Genomic DNA, 15,829 nt, shown 5'->3' with positions numbered 1-15,829 from the left:
AACATAAGTGTAAATCCACAAGCAGGGCCTGTTTTATATTTTAGTCACTGAACAATGCCTAGCACTTTTATGTGATGTAGTGCCACAACAAAAAATAGATCAGAGAGGTTAAATCTGAAAGGTGCAAACTTCTCACATTTCAAAGCCTGGAAGCTTAAATCTAATTTAGCACATAGAGAGAATAGTTAAGCACTAATGTCCATATTTTGTAAGCTAATGAAATATATTGCACCACACTATATTTAACAGATTAAGAAGAATATATTGAAACATGAAGGGTGACAGTATGATTGTTTTTGAATGTATAAATACAAGTAAGAAGAGATATTTAATTAAATGTTTCAGAACCAATATTATTTTTTCTTATGTCAAAAGTTGTGGCATCACTGCAATAGGTCATATTGGATAAAAATAAATGCTTTTAAAACATTTTTTAAAATGGATATCATTTTAAAATAGATTTTTAATGAAAAACAATCCTTTAAAATAACAACTTAAATTATATCCAAATGTAATAAAACATACATGTTAAAGACAATATTCATGATCCCTGAAAACTGAATCAAGGAGTCTCTTCTAAATACACTGAGTTAAAGCCTACTTTTTAAATCTAAGATTAAAGTCACAGTGTGTTATACATTTTATTGCTGTGAAAATTACGAATATTTAAACTGTACAACAAACAGCATAGAAAATACGGACATTTAGTTTTCAAGTATGTGATTTTGCTTAGTGTCCTTACAGGGTCCAACAGAAATCCTTAATATTCTGCTCCCCTAGTCAGATATAAATTCTATAATGCAAAGGCTGTGGGCTAAGCAAACTGGCTATGTTTAGTTTAAACATGTTTCAATTATTATCAGACATGCTTTTTCAGAAAATATATCAATCAATCTCCTTTCTTGGCATAGATAAAGTGCATCATATACGTGGATCAGAACACAACTCAGTTAATGAAACATAGTAGGAGATACTTTAGGATAAAACTGTCCAGACGTCATGAGGTACAAAAATGCCTCTTAGGATCTATAGGGACGCAATCTCATAGTGTTGCTCAAAAATCTTGCCACATTCTCCATGACGTAATTACTACAATTGTTCAGCAGATAAGACAGTCTGGAATCGTCAGTTTGATAAATCCCCTCCTTCAATAAGGGGGCCAAATGTTTATCATATATTTTTGCAAAAAATGAGCAATAAAATAAAACGTGTGTGATGGATTCGACCTGTTTGGTGCCACAAGGGCAGCGTCCTTCAGAGTATGAGATTTTTGAGAATCTACCTTGCAAAACTGCAGGTGGTAAGACGTTAAATCTTGCAATGGAAAGAGCTCTGTGTAGGTGGGGATCGTAAAGCTGGTGTAAATATGGAGTGGCCAAACAAAGGTGGAATTCTTAACCCCAATGGGGAACAGGTTTTAAGGGCTGCACTGCAAAGGGTTTGGAATTCAATCTCTAGGATTCTGCACTTGATTGTCTGGAATGTTTCCAATTGTTGGAGCATAAGCAGAGACTCGAGTGATAGGTTCTGATTTTGCTCTCAATGCAAGCTAGCCATTTGGAGTGGTGGGATTCTGCTAGCATGTGGAAAGTTAAAGAAAACGGATCAGATATGAAATGTAGGCGGAGCCAAAATTTTATAGTGGTGAGCCACACTTTGGTTTCCAGCAGCCCTTGTCCAGCTTCCAGACACATGGCTGCATATGACACGCAATTTGGCAGCCCCAGGATTTTGCGCAGAAATTTGGATTGGATGCGTTCCAACGATTGGTTAACTGCACGTGGAAAGAGCCCTGATAGAGCAAAGCCTCAGTATCTCCTTCCTAGCTACACACTAATTGATTTAGACCTCATCAGTATACATGCAAAATTTGGAAATTTTTTTGCCTCAATGTGTATTACTCATACTAAGCCACATTTGTCACTTGGTTGCTCATTTGCTGAGTCTGGAAAAAATGGATCTCTTTGTTGTCTGCTTAAGGTTTTCACCAGCCTGGATCATTTTGTCTCATCTCTCAAACCTGGCCACATCACTGCTCACCACTGACAGCAGACAATTTATGAGCAAGTTAATAGTACAAGACGCAAAACAGATCCTTGGGAGAACTCCACTGATTAATTACTTCCATTGCATTTACTCCTGCATTCTGCTTCCTGTTCTTTATTGATCAGCAAAAGGACAAAGCTTCTTATCCCTCAACTTAGTGATGGGGAACCTGTGGTCCTCCAGATGTTCTTGGGCTCTAGTTCCTATCAGCCCCAGCCAGCAATGGCCAAGGATGGTGGGAGCTGTGGTCCCAACAACATCTAGAGGACTGCAGCTTCCCTAATCCTGCCGTAACTTCTTACCAGGAGCCTTTTTGGATATATAGATCTTTCCCTATTCACATGCTTGCTGACACACTGTTCTTTGCAGGCAGGACTGCTCTTTGCAGATATCTTGTTCTACATGCCAATAATTTTATATTTAATAATGCTTTATGCCAATTGGGCCAGCACAGACTTTAGACTGCATTATGCAATTTCCTGATTACTTTGTTATTTATTGGAAGATCAGAAAGGAGTTTGATTTTAGTTGCAACAACTAGTTGAAAGAACTACTTGAATGTATGCCATCTGGCCACAGTGATTTGTTAATTTTTATTGCTTCCCAGCTCTAGAACTTTAGCTCTTGTCATGTCAGTTTGAATAAGATCTTCAGATGCTCTCCCTGGAAAAAGTGGTTCACTTGTTGGTTATCTGTCCTACATCTTCCACTGCACAGACAAATGAAAATAATTCACTCCACTGCTCTGCAAACTCTCTAGTATCCTTTAGCATTCCTTCCATCTCCTAGTCATCTAATGGTCCTGCTGTCTTCTCTATTTGTAATTATTTAAGGATAGTTCCACTATTTTGTAGTAATATATTAATAATGTTATTTTTGAAACATGCTTTTTAAAGTCTTTGTTTGCCTACCTCATAATCAGTAGCCAGAGTTCGTGCTTGGTTTTGTTAGCCTCTCAGCAAGATTTCAGGTTTTATAGGAAGCTTTCCTGCTTTTTATAGCTTCCTTGATGTGTTCGTTAACCACGCTGGCATCCTTTTTGGTATATTTCCTAATTTGTGGTGTATATTCAACCAGAGCTTTTATTATTGTGTTTTTTAGTAACCTCCAAAAGAGGAATTAAATGTCACACTAAGGATATTCTCAGGGCAAGCATTTGGCTTTCCAGATGGAATGATCCCCCTCTCCTCCCCACACCCACTGTTCTGGGAATTCTCCTGACCCCTCCAGAGACAATTTTGGGGGATGAATAGGGAGCAAAGCCCTATTGCACCAGCAGAAGTCCTTGAGCGAAACTTCCGAGGATGGGACTCATTAATTGAATCCCACCACAAGTATCTCAAAAACATATAACCGACATGATTTTTCCTTTCAAATTTCTTTTTTTAAAAATCATATCCTGTTTTAGAAAAGTTCTCCCTTGAAATTAAATGCAAACTTGATGGACTTTCTGTGTGACTTTCCACTTATATAGAACTTGAATTTGATAGTATTGTGCATCACCTCTTGGGCAGCCCAGGATCGTTTTGTTTTTAGTCGATTCCATGACCAGCCTTTCCAGGAAGCATATAGCAATGTCTTGTCTCTAGAAATCCATTACAGTTATGATTTTAAATTATCTGCCTTCAATAGATTCTCCTATGATAATATGCTCCCACACATGCCTTATTTGTGAAACTTAAGCTAAAATCAGCTGTATTCTGAAAAGAAAAAGTTAATTTTTTTTCTAACTTTTTCTTAATCTATAGTATAGTAGCTAAGAAAATCACTTGGGAAAGCTTAGTCACTTTCTTTGGAGCTTAAAGCTTTCCCCCTCTTTTATTCCAGGCTTAAACAAAGTTCAGTGGGGCATCAAAGTGCCTCAGTCTTAAATTACAGTCTGTACTTTAAAATAGAATGGATGCACAATATGTTCCTGAAGCTAGAGGGTGGGAGTGTTATTCAGTGAAAATTGAAGGCTTGTTGAGTCAATAATCTTCTTTCACAGAGTAACAATTTTCAGCTAAAATTTCTTGACCCAAACAAAGGAAAACCAGATCATTCAGTTATTTTACAACATTGCTGGAGCAAGCAAAATGAATGGGGGGTAAACACCATTCATTCCACACTGAGCAAAAACAATGTGAAAATTTCAGTCACAAAAATTACACCATCAAAAGTTTCCTCTTTTTTTAATTTACCATATTGCCAAATAGTTATTTTCAGCTCAAGAAAGGAACAGAAGTAAATAACCAGGGGTGTGATTGGTACCCAGGCGCCATTCATGTATCAGTTGCAGGTTGCATTTAACTTCCATTATCAAGAGCTAGCTTGCTGACCTTTCTGCAAATCAGCAATAACATCCGTAAACAGAACTAGAATTTTTATTAGTTGTTTGTTTTGTTTCTTCATTCACCTGTGGGAGTATTCATTTGGCTAACAAAATAAATCAAGTCAAGCTCAAAAGCTTTTGCTTACTGAAACTTTTCCTGTCCTGATACCATAGTACCATTTTAAAAATAACTTCCACAGTTCAAGAAGGACACTGACAAACTGGAACGTGTCCAGAGGAGGGCAACCAAAATGGTCAAAGGCCTGGAAACGATGCCTTATGAGGAACGGCTAAGGGAGCTGGGCATGTTTAGCCTGGAGAAGAGGAGGTTAAGGGGTGATATGATAGCCATGTTCAAATATATAAAAGGATGTCACATAGAGGAGGGAGAAAGGTTGCTTTCTGCTGCTCCAGAGAAGCGGACACGGAGCAATGGATCCAAACTACAAGAAAAAAGATTCCACCTAAACATTAGGAAGAACTTTCTGACAGTAAGAGCTGTTCAACAGTGGAATTTGCTGCCAAGGAGTGTGGTGGAGTCTCCTTCTTTGGGGGTCTTTAAGCAGAGGCTTGACAACCATATGTCAGGAGTGCTCTGATGGTGTTTCCTGCTTGGCAGGGGGTTGGACTCGATGGCCCTTGTGGTCTCTTCCAACTCTATGATTCTATGATTCTAAAGGACTGCCAAAAGTTTTCTGTGAAACCATCCTCAGCCACATCTCACCGTGAGAAAGTTTTTTTATTTTAATATAATAGTTATTTTGAAATATCTAACTATTACTAAGGTTGTGCATTCCTTCTTGTTTTGTTAGCAAACCTTGAAAATCAGGCTCTTTTGCGCTGTATTCCCAAAACCTTGTTAAGTTTAAATCTATGGTATTTGAATATCACCTTGGGATACTTAAATATGTCTCTTTCAGGGTAGTTTTTTGAACATCTGTTTTACAATACTGATCTTGGGGGCAGTTAGTAATTGTACTGTTAGATAACTTCTTTTTCAAATTATGTCAAAATAATTATACTTTTGGAAAAAAGATAATATTGTAAGTTAAATGGGTTCTCAGCATAATATACTTCTTGGGGCCATTTTTCTTAAATAACCAAAGAATAAATATACATTAAAAAGCAAAGAGATGTCTAATGCATTTTGATCAGTACTGCACTGCACTGATTTATTTTAAAAACACATTTCTCAGAAAGATGTCAAAAGTATAAACCATTTGTATGGTTCATAAAGTTGAATGCTCTCTCACCCTTCAGAGAGGTTTTCTAAAAGTTTGTGTTGCAAGCAAGCACAGCTAGACAGTTCACTAGTTGTTCCATTTCCTTCACACATTGTATATAAAAATCCTGGCACAAATGTTCCTGTTAAATTCAAAGCAGATGAATTTCTAATGTGGGCTGGAAACAAATGGCTACAAACAAACCATACTTTTATTAGCTAATCTTAATGGCTTGTCCAACATCATAGTAAATTATTATTCCTTTTATTCTTCAGTTATCTGGACACAGTTTGACCTAGACTGTTTTGAATGTGGGTCAATTCTTTATCCAAGTAAAACAGTGCATATTTTTTAGTTCACCATTATAAGGTAATATCTTGTGTTTATATAATTAAATGAGTTTGGTTCTCCGCTGAAGGAAATAAATTAAACTGTCCCCTGAAATTCAGAGAGAAACCTTGAGAAAAACAGGGCGAGATTTCCAAGGAGTGGATGGTACAAATGGCAGGAGACCTACATATCTTCACAGACACAAAGACACACACACACAGAGCACTTTACAAAAAACAGGTATGTCAGGTCTCTACTCCAAGGGTTGCAATCTAAAATAAATGCAGGATAACTACACATTAAGGGATGGAATGGAGGCATGAGTAGGCAAGGGAATAAGAAGGGATTGCTTCAGTTAGATGTACTTCAGCTTAGTCTTGCTGGCCACATGACCTGGAAGCTGTACTCCAGCTCCCTCGGCCAATAAAGCAAGATGAGCGCCGCAACCCCAGAGTCGGCCACGACTGGACCTAATGGTCAGGGGTCCCTTTATCTTTAGTAAGAGGCAGTGCTTTTTTCTGGGAGGATGCAGGGGTACGCATACCCCTAAGCATTTTGTGAATCTAAGTTTGGCCTCATTGAGGGGCAGTATTTCAATATGAGTAGGAAAATGAGAGTACAGTGGTACCTTGGGTTATGAACTTACTATGTTCTGGAGGTCCATTCTTAACCTGAAACCATTCTTAACCTGAGGTACCACTTTAGCTAATGGGGCCTCCCGCTGCTGCCAGCATGCAATTTCTGTTCTCGTTCTCAGGTAAAATTCTTAACCCGAGGTACTACTTCCAGGTTAGTGGAGTCTGTAACCCGAAGTGTTTGTAACCTGAGGTGTTTGTAACGCAAGGTACCACTGTGCCCCTAAACATTTTTTAGAAATAAATAGCACTGGTTAAATGTATATTTAACTTTTTACACAAACACACACACACAAACATATGCATAGGTGTCAGAAAAGTATGCACATACCCCAAAGTGGTTTGCAGCCAATCATCTGGTGGAACCACTAAGCTACTTTGTGATTTTCAAAGTTTACTTGTTCCATCAGGTATTCAGCTGAGCTCATGTGCTTAGAATTGATGCAGTCCAGTCCATAGCTGAGTAAGTGATTTTGTGGGGAAACATAATGTATGAGCTGGTTAAATCGGTGATATAGCCAGCAGAAAATCCCATGATCATAATAGCATCTTTGCCTGAAATTGCTGCAATATTCACAGAAATGTTTGCTGAATATATCCACGATTCGACAGGAGCCACATTGTAGCTTGGGTCCTAAAAACCGTGTGAAGAATTCTGCTTGTAGAATGTCACTTTCCCACCACCTCCTCTCAACTGAAGCATGCAATGTACCCCGAAAATCTGGTCTTTAGAGTTGGGGGGTTCTTAGAAATAGTATTAGATACAGCACAGGGGAGTGCTGCAGAGGAAAGGAGGAGTTGGCACAAATCATAGCGCCTTTTCTTGCACAAGCAAAAGTGCCATTGAATCCTTTGGATTATTGCCTACACTATTTTACACAAATAAATCGGAGAAAGAAGTTGGCCTGCTCAGATGAATTAAAAAATGCATTACTATTTGGGTAAAATAAGGTGGCTCCTTTTTTAGTAGGCAACACTGGCATTTCCTGTGTGTTTTTCTTTTGCTTGTACAGTAGCACCTCGGCTTACGCAACCCTCTGGTCATGTAAACTTCACGTTACAAAACCGGCAAACCTGGAAGTACTGGACCGGGTTTCGCCGCGCATGCATGCGCAGAAGCGGTCTACTGTCACGTGCATGCGCAAAACAGTGGTCCTCAGGTTGCGGAAACCTCGGGATCCAGCCGGACCTCTGGAACAGATCCCGTTCGCAACTGGAGGTACCACTGTGTATATTGTTTCATAGATTTTCAGCATTTATCAAGGAGCTAAAGCAAATTGGAACACTGAAGGATAATTTTTAAATTAATTTTAACAGTTTCAAGTAATTTCACATATTTTGCTTTTGTTTCTGATCTACTTTTTGTTGACAGTTTCAAACCAAATACATCATATTCTTTCTAATATTATTTGAACAGGCTCCTGACATGAAGACAGTAGCCCCAGAAATCCGAGCACAAGTGTCCCACTAAATGAAGCATCAGCTAAACATCTACTAGCAAGACCAGGTCAAGGGGCACTCCTAAACATCAAATCATATTCATCAAGGGCCCAACCCCATCCCAAACAGGCAGAAATACTGTTCCCAGATCAGCATTTGTAGTGACCAGAACTTGCGGCCCTATAATTTTTGGCAATGAGCCCATGAAGCTAAATCAGAGTAAGGGCCAGAAAGACTGTCCTCGCTTTAATTAGGCTTTCTCACAAGGACATCTAATTATAGCATGAGGGCTATTACTAAGAATTACTGAAGAAAGTGTGATACAAAGTGACAAACATGAAACATATACAAAAAAAAAGCTATTTACTAATTATTACAGGGAAACTAAAAGCCCATACAAAAAGTCCCAAAAGTAGAAATATTTTATGTAACTCATTCCCTCTTATTTTCTTGCTTTTAAAAATTAAACATAGTTGGGGATGAAACATAGCATGTTATTCGTCCAAACTCAGCTCATCAAAGTTTCGCTAATTTCAGTAGAATACTTAAGTCTTTCCAGGTAAAATTAAGGGTTTTTAAAGTGTGAAACTTCTGCAAAGCATTCTTTTAATGGCTCTGTGGCGATTCCAAATTACTCAAGTGCTACATTGCATGGAATTAGAGAAAGAAGCTGCGTTTTCTGTAACCATAACAAATTTTAAACAGTCTGAAATATATATAGTCAGACCATTAAAGACTATGTCCTATTAAATTATGTAGGTCAGTATGCAAGCATTCAGCTTTAACCAATTTGTCTTTTGTAAACTTTGTTTTTTAAAAAATACATGAAAAAATGTGGTCAGAAATGAATTGAAAATAGATACTATTTTGCTACTTTTTACTTTTGTTCCTGAAAACAAAATATTGCACACAACTCATCTGTGACTCTTAGCAAAAAATGAAAAACCCACCACTATGTAAAACCACACTACTCTGAAAACAATTACTATTACCCAATGTTCCCCAACTTGGTGCTCTCCATATGTTTTGGACTTCAACTCCCATCAGCCCCAACAAGCACAACAGCATAAGCACCAGATAAGTAAGAGTTGGAGTTGGCTGTTCTTATAGCCAAAAAAACCCACCTAAATACATTTACTTGGATGTAAAGCTTGCAAAATTCAAGAGATTTACTTTCTAGTAAACTTTTCCAGGGCTGCCACACACACAAAAACACAACTTCTCATTTTAGATACAACTTAAAATTTGCTGTTATTAAGCATATCACCTTTTGAAAATTTCAACATCATCACTGTTCAACATCATCACTGTTTTCTCACTAATTCACAAAATAAGAAGTATTATCCAATTATCATTCCAAAAATGTTTTCCATATTGTCAATCAAGAACAGATTCACTCAACTAAGTTAATAAGGTAATTATAATATGACAAGAATATCACATAAAAGTACTTCTTTAACTGCCCCCCCCCAATGCAATCAGTATTAGCTTGACTGTGATGAGTTGACATGTTACCAAGTTAAATGATCAGGCTATCTGCAATAATCCAATGGAAACATGGTTGTGCACATCTTCCATAATTGGAAATGTTGCATCTAAAACACTGAAACGTCATTTGCACAAATGCTGGTTTTTAAAGTTAAGAAGCACTGCAGAAAGTGGTACAATTTTAACGCAGGAATATTTAAGTATACTCCAGCTTCCTTCACACACCAATTTGGTGATAAATGTTTAGCACAACAGATGTGAACATATGCAAGGAGAAATATTATTCTTGCATAGCTAGTTAAATGTGTATATCTTAAATATCCAACATCCAATACAGAAAATGAATGGGGATTATTCAGTTATCTTTGAGAATGAAGGAATTCTCTCAATATATGAGCTAAATCCTTACTGTCTTGTTTCTCATTATAGTTTAAATTCAATTATAAATTTGATACTGAAAAACTCCCCAAACAGCAAAAATTTGAAACAATTTCTACACTGCAGAATATTATTTTCAACACAGTACATGAAACATTTCTACCAGATGACAACTAATTTCTTACTGGTAAGCTTGATGGCCTCTCTTGTTGGATTATATTCATTTCTTCATGGTTAGGCTTGCCTTGGGTGATTGGGGGCTGGGACCTGGATCCATAGGCTTCCTGAGACATTTCCTGGATAAAACAGATATTAATATATTAATAATGCAAAAGAGGAGGTATCATAAAGTTCATAAGAAGAGAGAAAAGACCAGCTATACATTGAGGGATTAACTAACTCAAACACACACACACACACACACACACACACACACACATTCTGGTGCACTTTCCACACCCAAGACATGTCCACAGGGCTCAAAACATAACTATTTACAGGCAACTCCCCATCTGGGTGAGATTGGCACATGTGCGACCACTGATGCACACACCATTTTTGGCACCGCAAGGGGGCGGGGCAGAACAGGCCCAGGAAGAGTGGGGAAGGAATGGGGGCGGGACCAGGTGGGATGGACTGAAACGTGTGGCGCCTCGGAATTTCTACAGAAATCTTGCTTCCAGCACCGAGACTAGATAACGCTCTCATTTTTTTCTGGTGGAGTGAAGACGTAAGAGAGAATTTGAGGAGGGTTCGGTAAGATACTATTTGTTACAGGAGAGAGCTAATCAGGAGCTCTTTCCATTTATTCCAGAGCATATGACTACAATTATAATTCTTGAAGAGCTGCATTTCAGGAAGCTCTAAAATTAACACTAATGGAATATCCATTCTACCATATACGGAGGGTGTCAATAATGCTCAACAGAGCAGAGTTTTCCCCATAGTGTATACAAGCAGTTCAAAAGGCCATTCCTTACACATACCCCTCCACTCCGTTCGGTCAAATGATAATGCTCCAGAATACATGCTCAGGTGAGACAAGAGGATTCAGGATAAAACAGGAGGAACCTTTGTGTATGCCTAGAATCTGCCCTAAGTGTGTGTCTGTCTGTCTGTCTGTCTGTCTGTCTGTCTGTCTGTCTGTCTCTCTCTCTCTCTCTCTCTCTCTCTCTGGCTTTCTATTTCAATGAATTTTAAAGTGAATTGTTTTGGGAAATGGTTTAATAAGCTGCCAAAAACCCTGCACCCAATGCATGCCCTATTCAAATCAACAGGATTTATTTGGGCAGAACTGAGGGCAGAATTACCACAAGGTGTCAACCAAACCTATATCAAGTTTTCAAGGACAGAACATCAACTTGAAAGATGCATTAAACTGAAAATGTTTACTTCTTGTGCTAAGTCTGTCCCAATAGATTAGGGACAGATTTCTTTCACACTACAGTACAAGAAAGCATAAATAAAAATAATGGCATATTAGTATATGCAGAAGCCAGTTTTACTTTATGTTCCCAGGTACATATTAATTACAAGTCTCACCTGCAACCACAGTCAACCTTACAGTTTGTTCTTATACAGGCAAGGAGTAGGACAGAATGTGAAACTCTTATTTTATCATGTAGCACAGAAAGTTGAAGAGCCAATTGCAGAAAACAGATATCACACCTTAACAATCAAGGAGGAAAGCTGTTTTATTGTCACCCCCCCCCCCAAAAAAAAATTGCATAACAGATTGCTCTCTTAATTTGTTTTTTCCTGTCTTTGTTTGCAATTTTGATAAACAACTAAACGTGAACAATTATTTTTACATGCAACATTTTTAGCCTGAAAGTACAAGGAAATAATTTCTCTATAGGACCCCCATAAGTGCACTCACAGTTTTGCTGCTGGTCCTTAAAAAGGACTCTCTGGGGTGCCAAAAGCATCTGGTCCAATAGCAGCTACTTCCAAGTCCTGCAGTGCTATGAGCCAGTTAACTCTTTCTGGGTGTATTAAACATGATGTTGCCATGAGGGTCTCCAAATTGGTAAGACAGATGAAAGCCAAATAGAGTCACAGCTGGATCCTTCTCTCTATCAGGCAGATTCAGAGAAACAAATACTTTTTGCTTCGGTCTGAATGCAGATAAAATATAGAAAAATGCTTAGCCATTTCTTTTGAAAAAAATGTGAATAATGGTAGGTAGGTAGGTAGGTAGGTGTTGGACTTTTTTCTTTGTTTTTAGTGCTAATGAAACTGATAGGTCACTTTCTTTTTGATCCACATCCGACTTTTAAGTACGTGCCAATAAGAATCTTAAAAGACCAGTTCTTCCATTTGGTTACCAGCAAAGGGTAACACAATTGGGCTTAAGGGTGAAAAATGTGGATGGCTGAATGATTATTATCCACTGTGACGCCCCCCTATTCCTCCTCCCAGATTTCTGCTTGCGACACAGTTCTCCTGCTGTGTGGGCCAGCAGGTTCCTTTGGATTAGCAGCATGATTTAAAATCAACAAATGACACAAGGCCTCTATTCAGCTGCCTTCCCCCTGTTACAAAGCAACATAAAGATGCAGGGGAGCCTCACAATAGGCAAACAAATGAGCAAAGCTCTGATTTTTCTTTGAAATTTAAACACAACCTCACTATTTTGTATCATTGCAGAGGTGTCTGTAATAAATCCTCCACAGAAAATAGTATCGCTTATATTATTTGTTCAACCAGCTGTCTTTCTTTTTAATTTAGTATTCTAGCCTAAAAAATTTAAAAACAGGCTTTCAAAGTGGGGAACAGGGAGATAGCTACAAACACAAGACACCTGGGGAGGAAAGGGTATAGGGACTATGATGAGATGAGAGTTAGAGTTTCTTTATAAAAGTTGTAGCTTCAATTTCTTCAGATCTAGCTCTTCATTCAGGGAGAAAACAACTTTTTAACGTCTTTAGAGTTGTTAAAATTAAAACATAAAAATAATAGATGTTTGGTAGCAGAAACTCAGAGTATTAAGAAGGCTAAAAAATCACTACCTTTAAAACTACAACTCAATAGTTTTTACACAATTTCCTTTACTGTAGAGACTTTAATACAGCTAGCCAGTTTGTTAGCAGTAAGTACCCAAAGAACTATAATCTGCACTGCAGCTGAGCTAGAATTCCAGCCCAGTTAACCATGTTTTGGTTTTGGTTTTAAATCATGGATCACATTCTTGCCCCATTCCAAATTCCACATTAGCTCTGATGCACGCAGTACTCCTGCATGCGTAAAGGTAAAGGTAAAGGTACCCCTGCCCGTACGGGCCAGTCTTGACAGACTCTGGGGTTGTGCGCCCATCTCACTCAAGAGGCCAGGGGCCAGCGCTGTCCGGAGAACTTCCGGGTCACGTGGCCAGCGTGACAAAGCTGCATCTGGCGAGCCAGAGCCGCACACGGAAACGCCGTTTACCTTCCCGCTGGTAAGCGGTCCCTATTTATCTACTTGCACCCAGAGGTGCTTTCGAACTGCTAGGTTGGCAGGCGCTGGGACCGAGCAGCGGGAGCGCACCCCGCCGCAGGGATTCGAACCGCCGACCTTTCGATCGGCAAGTTCTAGGCGCTGAGGCTTTAACCCACAGCGCCACCTGCGTCCTTCCTGCATGCATAGGCAACATCATTCATTACATACTGACAGTGGGTTAATATGTGCAAAGGAATGAACATGTAGATCTGCTTCCCTCTCTGAAATAAGTAGGGTGGTCCATGTGGGTATAGCAATTCTGTAGTAGAGCTACTGCACCCATAAGTAATTGTTGCATTGATGAACTGCACAAACGCACACACGCGCACATACACACACACAGGTTTGTTTACTTTTAACTGCAATTGAAAAATCACATCCTGTAGGCTACTCTAATTTCCAATTACCCCATACAGTGGTTTCTAATTAAAAGAAGAAGAAGAAAAAACCCTGCATGATCAAGCATTTCTGAATAAAACTATTGCGTAAACTTGTTGACCTGTCCATCTACTGCTTGTTACAAAACATTTTTAATACTCTGGAAAGCAAGAAATGCCTGAAAGTGTGAACATGTTAAAGTGAGACATAGGCTGCATTTGGGCAGTTGTTTAATCCATCTTTCTGTCCCTTTTCTTGCTGTTTTTACAGGGCTTTCAGGTGGTATTTGACTGCTTCTTGCAAAATTTTTGCTAGTTTCACATAAAGTCTGTTATGTGAAATTATACTTATACTTACAATACTGTACTAATACTTATACTTGCAATACAATAAAAGTATAAGTTCAGTTTTCACCTCAGTTTTTCCACTGCCTCTCACCTGATCTGTTATGTTTGCAGTGGGTGTGGCTTACTGGCATTCCAGACTATCATACATCCCATAATTCCCTTAAACTGCAACAATAAGGTTTTCTTTTTATTGTCCTGCTTTTCAGCCACAAGGCCTCCACAGTGGCTTCAATTGAAAACATTAAAAGCCCTTTTAAAAAAATATAAAACAAACATTAACCAAACTATGTTAAAACCTCAATCAGAAAGAAACTAATGGAATTATTAGTATTTAAAGACGTACAAAAATTATGGGGAGAAAAGAAAAATATTCTGTAATCACAAGAAGCAACTGAAGAGGCATATCAGTTATGATGAATGAGGGCGTTATGCCAGTATGTAGATGCCATCACTGAAAGATTCTTAGATGTGACTCTCAATAATGGTAGCACCTGAATAAGTTTTAATGCTTTGGGGGGGGGGTACATGGGGAGAGAAACATTTTCAAAGATATAACATTGCCCTTATATACAAATTAGTGTGTGCACAAAACAGATTGACTCAGTGTGCATATTTAAAATCTGGAAGGTAGTGAAATATGGATGACTGGCACAGAAACTCACTTTAAAATAAATAGCTAACTGTTTCAATTCAGATTTTCCCTATTCTGGCAGCCACCCAAAGACAGTGTATCGTGAACCATCAACAGAATTATTAAGTAGCTGAAAGTGCCATTTCCACACTGAATTGAATTCAACCCTGCCCTGAAATTCAGCCCAGGCCAGTTAACAACTTCCTCCCCAGTGAATGGGAAAGAAAGAAAAAGAACAGACATCAACCCAGGTGAAATAAGTGCAATTTATCACCTACTGCCATACCTGTGGGTTCTTCCCCAATAAGGGTTTGGCCTCCTGGAGTGGATCATACCTGACTATGCAGTTTCTAGCTAGCAGATTCCTCGTTCCTGATTATATCAGCTTGCATCGGCCTTCTGGGGCAAGGGATTAAAAGCAAATGCTGCCTTCAGCAGCAGGGTTGCCACCAAAAAGATGACAAGGAAGTTGCCTCTTCAGAACACTTTTGGGAACTATGGGGTTGAGGAAGTTATGTTGATAGGCCAGTTTTCCCAACGGGGAACAAAAGGTACAAAAGCATGTGGGGAGAGCAGGGGAAAACCAAATTTAAAGTGGAGGTGATTATAATCTCAAAGAGGTGGAGTGCTTCTGTACCAACATGCAACTTTTCCTGAAGAAACCTTCCTAGGACAGGGAAGATCTATGTACAGTGGTACCTTGGGTTACATACGCTTCAGGTTACATACGCTTCAGGTTACAGGCTCTGCTAACCCAGAAATAGTACCTCAGGTTAAGAACTTTGCTTCAGGATGAGAACAGAAATTGTGCTCTGGCGGCACCGCAGCAGTAGGAGGCCCCATTAGCTAAAGTGGTGCTTCAGGTTAAGAACAGTTTCAGGTTAAGAATGGACCTCCGGAATGAATTAAGTACTTAACCCAAGGTACCACTGTAACTTTTTAGTAAGGCTTGATTGAGTTAGATCCAGTTAGATCTAGCCATCTTGGATCCCACAAGGCAAAACAAAATTGTACAGTCATAGAACCATAGAATTGTAGAGTTGGAAGGGACTCTGAGGATCAACCCTCTGCAGGAATATGCAGTATTTACTTTAATAAAACTGAAAGGCATTTTTAAAGGGTGAAACTTTATACATTTTATGCTT

General features: G+C 38.8%; 1 protein-coding gene and 1 long non-coding RNA gene across 16 annotated transcripts in view; one reads left to right on the top strand and one right to left on the bottom strand.

The window, feature by feature from the left end:
* Positions 1–15,829, bottom strand: part of ARID1B (AT-rich interaction domain 1B) — a 356,667-nt gene that overhangs the window by 248,710 nt on the left and 92,128 nt on the right. For all 14 annotated transcript variants that reach the window (XM_081854279.1, XM_081854287.1, XM_081854289.1 and 11 more), the window contains one exon: positions 10,037–10,147. In XM_081854279.1, the coding sequence (XP_081710405.1) occupies positions 10,037–10,147 (111 nt within the window). The remainder of the gene's footprint in view (positions 1–10,036; positions 10,148–15,829) is intronic.
* On the top strand, positions 1,144–8,156 carry LOC309337696. 2 transcript variants are annotated; one of them, XR_014154503.1, is made up of 3 exons: positions 1,144–1,618; positions 6,030–6,150; positions 7,963–8,156. It is a non-coding gene; the product is annotated as an uncharacterized lncRNA (long non-coding RNA). The 2 variants fall into 2 exon arrangements; XR_014154504.1 differs by having other exon boundaries at positions 1,144–1,644.

Source organism: Podarcis erhardii (assembly GCF_964252035.2).
Source record: "Podarcis erhardii genome assembly, chromosome: 3".
NCBI lineage: Eukaryota > Metazoa > Chordata > Lepidosauria > Squamata > Lacertidae > Podarcis > Podarcis erhardii.
Note: the sequence above shows the minus strand (reverse complement) of the source record. Positions and strands in the feature narration are given on the sequence as shown.